This window comes from Saccostrea cucullata, unplaced genomic scaffold (assembly GCF_032062105.1).
Source record: "Saccostrea cucullata isolate Sc308-1 unplaced genomic scaffold, CSIRO_AGI_Scuc_v1 ctg1212, whole genome shotgun sequence".
NCBI classification, from domain to species: Eukaryota; Metazoa; Mollusca; class Bivalvia; order Ostreida; family Ostreidae; genus Saccostrea; species Saccostrea cuccullata.
In genome coordinates this window covers 57601-67721 of record NW_026924449.1, presented here as the reverse complement: position 1 = coordinate 67721, position 10121 = coordinate 57601, and the positions used below count along the sequence as shown (strand labels likewise).

The following is a 10121-nucleotide window of genomic DNA, read 5'->3' as shown; positions in this document are numbered from 1 at the left end:
TAAAAATCATACAAGTCATTTTTCTCACATGTGTTTTAAATGCTAATTATGACGTCATAAACTTGTGCATTTTCCCGTATTTTCTTAAAAAGTTGCAGAAGACACCAATTTTTCAATGGAATTTTCTTTCAGGTAACATTGTCCACAGGCATCGCCCACAAAGATTTTGAGATATGTGATTTGTTATTGAACTTTGCACAAAATATAAAATAATTAACGTGGGCGACGGCTGTGGACACTGTTTTCTAAAGAAAAATCATCTTTGAAATGAGCCATTTTAAGGCTTTTTCTGCTGAAAATAGAGAAATGCTTCACTTTAATGGCATCATATTTGCAAAATGGTAAACTTTCATGCGATATTCTTTCCTGATTTATCAGAGTCTTTTATTTAACTAATATTTAAGTCAGTTATGTACAAAACTTTTTGATGTCATTACATTTTAAGGGCGCAATAAAGCTAAAAACCATACCTTCTTCTTCGAATCAACTAATATCAACTCCTCAATGCTTTTTTTTTTAAAGAGATTGATTAATTAGCTCATATTTCATTGAAACCCGTAGACAATTCACATACTTTATTCACCAATCTTCGTTGAAATGTAACAATGTATATACTTATATTGATGTGGATGTTTTTTTTTAATCCAAGTACTTGATGACTTTGATATCACCCGATTCTTGACATCCTACCCACAACCTCCCCTCACTGTCCACACTCAGTCCAATAGGACTTAGAAGTCCACAACTGTCAACACATCTTAGAAAATGTCCATTCTCATCTAATAAATGAAGGCAATCATTATTAACATCAGTTACAATGATCTGGCTTAGTGAATCCGTAGCAATGCATGCAGGAAAGAATGGCTTTATCCTCCTAGATGGTGAACCATGATATCGGAATCGGATTATTCCTCTCTTGTCGAACACCAACACCTTCTTGGCATTCATATCAGAGGCACAAATGTCTCCATTAATATTCTCTTCCACATAAACACCATAATTTCCACTTTTAAAATAATGTTGATTGTGTTCATCTTTATCTATTTCTTTTGCTGCTGCTCCTCCAAGATAACGGACTATTTTGTTATGACTTTTATCAAGATTTCCCATACTAATTAGTATGCCCCCTGACCTGGAAAAGCATAATCCACCCGGATACCATCCCCTAGGTAGAGTGATCAGTGTCTCTATCTTTCCCTTTGTGACTATGTTCACTGTTCTGCTGTCATAATCGCTGTATATCAGTTCTCCCTGTTTTGTCACTGAAATATCATTTGGATATAACTTACATTGGGTGGCAATCCTGCTTTTCAGAGATCCACGTAGGTCAATGCGTCTTATGAATTTGTCTTGACCACGAGCCCAAGCTTCATGGGTTCCAATACAGATGATTGGACCTAAGGGTTTTATTCCAGAAGAAATACTAGCAACAACTTTGTCCAGGGATTTTCTCGCAATTAAAATGGAGTTTTCCTCTGTCAGAGTTGATATCGATGTCTGTGTCAGTGTGGCCTTGTACTCTCCCAATTCTATGTTGAGTTCACTCCCCGGGCATGCTTTGAATTTCAAAGAAGGAATCTTTACATCAAATTCCATAGGAAAAACTATTTTCTTCACTTTTTGTTTGTAACCTGTAGCATCAGAAACTTTATTAGATTCAAGAATTTCTTTGTTTCTTTGCGTTATTAGTGTTAATTTTGTCCCTGAATTCTGAAGCATGGACTGATGTGATCTGAGAGCTTCGATTCCTTTCTCTTTCGTTGTTCTAATGGTTGATTGTAGCACATTGAAAATGGTGTCTACTTCTTCATTCCAGATTCTTCTCAGATTTTCCCCCTTTTTCTCCATTTCTTCAAATTTTTCCGTCATGTCAGATATCTTTTGATCAATTTTTGCTCCATTTGATTCAATTCTTGAAGTTAAAAAGGCAATTAACTGAGTTTCTCTGTTGATTTCTTCTTTTATCTGCTGTACAATATCTCTCATGTCTTTGATAGTATGTCCGCTGTGGGGACCTATGGCACAATTGAAGCAGATAGGGATATCACATTGTTGACAGTGTCTCAGACCTTTCTGGTTTGCATGAGAAGCACATGCAGAGAATACGAGCCGTTTTTTTCTCTCTTTATAAGGAACAATATCATGTATTTGGGACTTCAGACTTTCTATATGTTTATCAATGCAATCTACACACACAGTGACATTGCAGTTGTTGCAGAACTGGTGGGTGGGTTTGTCACAAAGATCACAAGTGATCACATCCTGTGCCCCGGTAGACGAAGAGGCCATCTCTCTCGTTTTTTAAATAATGTAAAATAATGTTAGTCTTTTGGGAGCTTAAAAATAGCCATATCTAATTTTTTTAATTGTAAATAGTACTTTACAGATGCCTAAATTTTCGGAAAAAAAAATATTGATGCTCCTAAATTTTAAGTATATAACAACAGCACATTACATACCACAATCTATTTCCAGTGTAAGAGTTGTGTTATCTTCTCCGATGATCCGCCCCCGGAAGTTCAACTTTCGATATTAAGTATCCGACATAATTAATTAGGGATGGAATTAAGATTTTTAACGGCCATGTGATTCAGACTTGTCGATTTATTTATTTGTTTTTTTCCCTTTAGAATCATTTTACCATTTTTGTCATATTTCTTGGCTGAAATTGAATGAAATAAGTGAAGATAACGAACAGTATTCAAAATCAAGAGTCAATAAAACAATATACAAAATAGGAGCAGAGTATACACGGACCTCAAAAACAGATTAACTTTTTTTATTCTTCGAGCCTTAAATGTGATATTTTTTATTTAGTACAAAAAACACATATGAAGATAACTTTGGAGATAATGAACAGTATGTTTAAGCACACCTGGCCTCTAAAACATCAGAGGTGGGATCAGGTATCATGGATGAGTTAACATCCCCTGTCTGCCGACCGTTCACATCTGCCGTGTGCTCCTAGTCATGATCAAATCACAGAACCGTAGACAATTCAGTGTGTAAATAATGGATAACCAAAATAGTTTGAAAATTTTCAATCAGCATTTGACTTAATGATACTTTGTATTTGTTGAGACTGGTGAGATTCTTGTTTTAGCAACTTTTCGCCAATAATTTACCTCGTTTTAGAAATTGTTCATACGTAGAGCATGTTTAAGCCTCATACGTATCGAATCAATTTTGAGATATAAACTCCATGTGCAGGTAATGAAGGTGTATATTGCTGCATAAGTAGACAATTAAAAAGTTAAAGTCATCACGTTTATCATAAAGCTAAATGTTGTTAGATAACCATTAACTCATGATTAACATCTTTATTTGTAAATATGTAACAGATGTTTCATGGCTCTGAGATATCTTTTATCTGAACCTCACCGGCATCTATCGTATCAACATAAGAATTGAAAAAAAAATCATTGTTATTGTTAACACGTCATCGATATATCTAAATGTCGAGTTGAAAGCCTTATGGGCAGTGTTTTCTTCTTCTTATGTAGATGATTTTGAATAAATTTAAATGAATACACAAAAATGGATTTGCTTATAAATAATGGGCGCCATCGGTATCCAGAAGAGGTTCAACAGATTGTTGGAAGAAGAATTTTCCAAAAACCACACAGAAATTGTCATTTCTAGAAACTCAAGCATCTTTTTTACATCAACTTATGATTTCTCATGTGTACAATTAGAATGTTTTTAACAATATGATTTTTCAAATGATCAATGAGGTAAGTAAATTTACGAGTTCCGTTTTTATTGAAAAAGCAGAGTTAATGATGTCAAAAAGACTGGGACTTATATTTCAATAAGAAGATGGGCGCATTCGGCGTGTGATCTGCAGGAATCATTTGTACGAAACATTTTTGATTTAAATGTCCATGATTTGGTTGGCTGAACATAGCTAGTCAGATTTTACAAACACGTCCATAGGGTTTTTTTTTTCATTTAGTTTGCAAGTGTGAAATTGTAACATTTTTGTCCGTTTTTCCTAGGGGGTACTATAACATAGTAATGTTTCACAAAAAATAAACACCTAAAATATTTATAATGTATATACATGTAGATGCATGATACGTGCACATGTACATAACCGGTATATAGAATAGAAGGTTGGAATTGAATTTCACTCGAGAACCAAACTGAACCAAAATTTATCTTATTCAAAATTTTAATACATCAGTACATAAAACGAAACTGACGAAATAAATGGTTGTTTGCATGAAAAAAAAATATTTATCGCCCCATGCCAGGCTCGAACCAAAAACTTTTCGATTCCAGTGCACTGAACAGGTAGCCCAATTTACTGAGCTATCACCGCTACACATTACACAGTTGATTTTAAAAGGGCAAAGAAGCACCACATTCACACATTTGGATTTTTTGGGGAAAAGTTCGTTTTTCGTGGTCTCTGGGTCTTCTCTCCATTTTTTAAAAAAGTGTATTCATTTCTTTGAATTAAAATACACAAAAATAACGTTTCAAAATCATGGAGAGAAGACCCAGAGATAGAAAATTTTTAGAAAAACGTGTTAAAAATGTACCATTTTGTACCAAAAGTCATGTGGCCAATTTTCAAGTTATTTTTTAGCAAATCAAAGCTCAATTTCGGGAAAATATTTTTCTTCTTTGTTGCACAGGAACCCGATAAAGAAAAAAAATATTCAAAATTTCATGTGACATTTCGACAAAATTTTCTTTTTTCAATTACGCCCAGATTCCTGCCGAATGTCAATCAAAAGCGCCCTCGTTCTTTATCGTGGGGAATGATTGTATATAGCTTTTTTGTTTTCAATTTAGGTTCAAAAGTTCCTGGGATTTTTTAAGTATCCACGTGCACATCTGAATACACCAAGTCTAAAATATATTGTTACACACTATTCCTGGATATTCTCCTTCCCTGCTTTTAATATTTGAGTGAAGAGTAAAGAAAGAAGCTAGATAGAACATTTACTTGACCTTAATTGGTATATCCGTTTATTTCTAAGGATATTTATGTTTCGGAATCCAGTACAGATATGGTAATTCATATTAATTTTGTTTGTTGGGAATATCAAAATTATTCAACATTAGTTTATGTATAATTTCCTCCTTAGAATGGGAACTATGGGTATAAGTTATTGGTAGACTTGTTTTTATATGCATCTGAAGCAGAGTTTATGCAAAATCTTATGCGTGAAAAGAAGAATGCGCTTGCTGTGGCCATCAATTCAACATTTAGATATATCGACGACGTATTGTCAGTTAACCTGCGTCGATGCGATATATCCTAGTGAGCTTGAGATAAGGGATACCACAGAGTCCGACACTTCTGCTTCAAGATTGGATATTTTACTTGAAAAGGACACTGATGGAAATCTAACAAATGTGACAGATTCAAGTTTTATATATTATGCACGTGCATAGCAATGCATATTGCATGTGCATCTACTCACTAATTTAATTATGTATGTTTTTACTTGCAGCACACTTCTACAGCTGAATTATACAATTATTCATTTAATCTGTAGTTAAGTGTATTGATTTTTAAATCATTCTTTTCCAGAGAGGTCCAGAGTTAGCCTCAGGGCACTAATTATATTCTGGCCATGGTCATTTTGTATCTTTTAGTTTCATTGGTTTTTGTTGTCTCATGCTTTTCTATTGGTTTTTGTGTTTCCCTCCAAGTTTTCTTTGTGTTTTTGGTTAATTCTTGCTTGGTTGCCATAGTGTTAGAAGCGTTTTGTCATTGAGTTTACTTGCTTACAAATCTGACCTTGACATAGAGACCAACATTTCCTATTGCATGGTAAGTAATTCTTTCATACTAATAAGTAATAAGATTCTAATTTTATTAAATGTGAAATCTGTAATTTTTGCACTTAATTCCTAAATCACTTTTTCTGGAGTAAATGTATAGTGAGAGTGAGACCTTAGGTATAGAGTTATGTAAATAGTAAATACATTGCTGTCTCACTTTTTCATATTTTATACCCCCCGCTTGAAAAGCGGGAGGGTATATAGTAATCGGTATTTCCGTCCGTCTATACGTCCGTCCGTCCGTCTGTTACGCTTTGGGGTACCCATCTCTTATCCGCAACTCCTCTCATATCACTGAAGGAAATTTAATGAAACTTTCACAGAATCTTTATTACATATTGCCATTGTGCACCTCCTATTTTACTTTTTGATCTGACATATATTTTGGATTTTCCAGAGCAAAACATGGATACTGCCAACATATTCATATGGGAGGCGGGGGTATCATTTAGTGAGCTCATTGCTCACAGTACCTCTATTTTAAAGTAAACTTTATTTTATGATTAGTGTAGATATCTACAAGTTGTTTATTGTTGATTTGTAGATATTGAGTAATTATCCTTTTGCTGTTTTGTGTATGCAGCTTATTTGCTGACCCATTCCCATAGAATGGTACGCATATTCATTGTTTTTATGCTAAGCAATAATTGATAATGTATATATACATTGGAATGATAATTATTGTAAAGATTTTATTATAAATATTCATTGATTAAAGCAATGGGAGATTTTATTGTGTAATTTGCATAGAATTGAGTTATCTCCCTTGATTCTGATAAAGCTATAATTATAATGATTGTACATGTATATTGATTTATAGCTTTATAGTTTTTATGCTTAACATTTATAATTTGTTATTTCACTATAGGGTTTTGATGACTACTATCTTATTGATCCATCGTAATAAAAGATACGTCTTGTCAACTCGAACCAACAGCCTTGTTGTCTATCATATAACACCATCACAAGTCTGTTACACAACCAAGCTATATGATAAACGTGATGAGTTAAACTTTTCGTCAACTTCCCTTACTTATGCAGCAATATACCTTCATCTCCTGCATACGGAGTATATATATCTCAGTTGATTCGATACGCAAGAGCATGTTCTACGTATGAAAATTTCTAATACGAGGTAAATTATTGACAAGCAAGTTGATGAAACAAGAATTTCAGCAGTCTCGTTTAATTTAGTCATAATTTCGTAAGTTCTTTGGTCGATACAATGACCTTGTCAGCAAATACAATTTATCATTGAGTCAAATGCTGACTGACGTTTTCATACCAATTGTTAGTCCATTATTTATACACTGAATTGACGACGGATTTTTTTCCGTTATTTCCTGATCATGATAAGGAGCACACGGCGGGTGTGACCGGTCGGCAGGGGATGCTCACTCCTCCATGGCACCTGATCCCACCTCTGATGTTTCGGAGGTCCGTGTTTGCTCTGCTCTTATTTTGTATTGTTTTATGGACTTTGAGATTGAATACTGTTCGTTATCTCCATATCCTTCTTGGATGACCACTTTTAGAATTAAGGTAGTCCGATCCTCAGGTTTATAAAATTAGCAGTTAAGTTATCAAAAATACTCATAAAAGTATCTCTGAATCCACAAAATTATGTAAACTTGTCCACAGTATTTCTTTAAAGTTAATGATTTAAGTTAATCATATTATATAGGGAAAATTGTCAAATCTCCAGTATTTTTGCAGAAAAAGCGAATTGGAATATGAGCAACGCATTTTCTCATTGCAAATTGATCAAAAAATATGTTTTAGATTAAAAAATGATAGGTATCCAGGCATTTAGAGAAATTTTCATGAGTTTTATACTTATTTAGTATTTTTTTGTCTTCTATTTCCATCATGTCTTCTATAATACATAGTGTAAAAGGCTTTTGCTATCATTGCAATACATCACAAATCACTTCTCATTTCATTTCATGCTAATAAGCATTGATATCTATGGCTGGATTCAAGAAAATCTTATTTCCCTAAAACTGTAATAAGTTTTTCTCCTTGTATAGGGTACAAATGTGAACTTTTATAGTACCTTTTCTAAAACTTCCAAGGACCTCGAATCTTAGAAAGATAAATAAAATGAAAATTTTTGCATGAAAAAATTTCATTTTCAAGCTTCATTTTAATGCATTTCAAATTTAATATTAATTTTTGGAGTTATCCTTCCTGGCTGAGGATCGGATATCCTTAAATCACGGTTCCTCTAAAATACAATTCAGATAATGAGCCTTACAAAAAAGTACAAAACAGGTCAATCAAAGTATTTTAATATAAGCTGTTGGCCCCCATTCTTAAATTCAAAATCTATGCCCTGATATTATTTTCTTTGGTGAAGCCTTGGCTTCATCAACAGAATTAAGTTCACAACGATTACATTCTATTTCGCCGACATTAGGAGATTTGCAGTTAAGGTTTTCCAAAGTTTTGGCATAGAAGTTGATGTAAAAGAAATGTTTGTAATCAAAACCTCACAGGTTTCGCAATTTTCACAGAACAGTTTGAAATATAGAAGACAGGGGATAGGAAAATGAATCTTCAAAGATAACTCAAATGAACTTTAGGTATTATACCAAAACTGGTAGTCTGGAGAATTCACCATTGACATATTTTTAATATCCCCGAGGATTATTTGAGGGGCGCTGATTGAACACTTTGAGTTTGTATCCCTTTCAGATTCAAAAGTGTGACGCCTTTTACACCGGGCAACGTGTCTGCCGGTATAATTTCGGTATTCTGTATAAATATATACTTGGGGACACACTTCCCAGTAGCGATACACGTTCGGTGGTTAAATTGAAACATATAGAGATAACGAACAGTTTTTAAGCTCAAATGTTCATTAAACAATATAAATCAGGAGCAGGGAAAACAAAAGCCTCTAAAATATCAGATGTTGGACCAGGTGGCGTGGAAGTTGCATCACCCACTGACACACTCAGTGTGCTCCTTGTCATGAACGGGAAATAACACTAAATCCGTCAACAATGCACTCTTTAAATATTGGTCTTACTAATTTATGAAAATCAATATGTATTTAGATAGCGAGAACTCTTAAATTTTAGTCTGATGATGAATTTGTATATAATATTAAATTTAAAACTTTTTCCATGTGAAGCAGAATTTGTCCAGAATCTTTTTCCCTCGTTTTATATGAAGATGAAAATGAAAACACGGCAGGTTTGACTGGTCAGCAGGGGATGCTCACTCCTCCATGGCACCTGATCCCCCTTGATGTTTAACAGGTCCGTGTTTGCTCTGCTCCTGATTAGCATTGTTTGGACTTTTGAGCTAAAATACTGTTCAACATCTCCATATATTTTATTAAGTTGCCGCAAGGATTGTTTAAAGTTTATCTACAAATACCCCAAGTATGACCACAGGGGCCGGTAACATACTGTTTTTGATTTTACGTAATCACTATATGTATACAAAAAGAGAAAGGGAAACAACGTCAGCTCGAATTTACACAGGGTCGATCTCGGAAATAACTCGTGTTTTCAATAAAATACCTTGCAGTTAGTGAAATAACGTCTGGGATCATTCAGTAATAATCACTCTTTAATAAAAATACCATTGCGGTCATTAAAGAATCGTGGAAGTCGTATTTTTCAGATCCGATATCCTGTCATGCCAGTGATGTAGTTTAAGTCGTCCACTAAATTCGCTAAACATTGCATCCAATATTTAACACGAGATGTGATTGGTCAATGGTGCTATTCTAGAGCAAATCTGACCAATCACGCTCCGCCTTTAACCAATCATGGGTTATTCCAAAATGTCGTCTGTTCTGGGCTCGAGCCCCTCTGTGAACGAAAAAGCTACCGTATTTATTCAAATCGGAGATGTTGTACCTTTTGATTGCAATTAACAATAGAAAAAGATTATTTTCGTGAACGCTGGATCTTTACTTTGTGTTTTCCATCTCCGGAAAGACATCAAAACTGGAGAAAATTGCGAATTTTGCCTTGTTTTAGTGGACGACTTAAAGTACATCGACTCGCACAACGGGATATCGAGTTAGTATTACCCAACTTAAACGCTATAAAAAGTAACGAGGTTTCTGTTTTATTAAAGAATGTATATTGTAGTATGATTTCTAGTTTTAATTTAATTGGCTACATTCTTTTTTCTATGAGATACGAAATATTTCCGAGATCGACCCTGTGTAAATTCGGGCTGAGGTTGTTTCCCTTTCCTTTTTTGTATATATATATAGTGACTACGTAAAATCAAAAACAGTATGTTACCAGCCCCTGTGAGTATGACGACACCAAAATAAATTATACGACAAACTC

The 10121-nt window shown here is 34.1% G+C and overlaps 1 protein-coding gene across 1 annotated transcript; it reads right to left on the bottom strand.

Moving 5' to 3' along the window:
* Positions 1-639: 639 nt before the first annotated feature.
* On the bottom strand, positions 640-2289 carry LOC134266439 (uncharacterized). The gene has a single exon (XM_062748678.1). It carries the CDS (start codon positions 2287-2289, stop codon positions 640-642), a length of 1650 nt encoding a protein of 549 aa, XP_062604662.1.
* Between the last annotated feature and the right edge of the window lie 7832 nt (positions 2290-10121).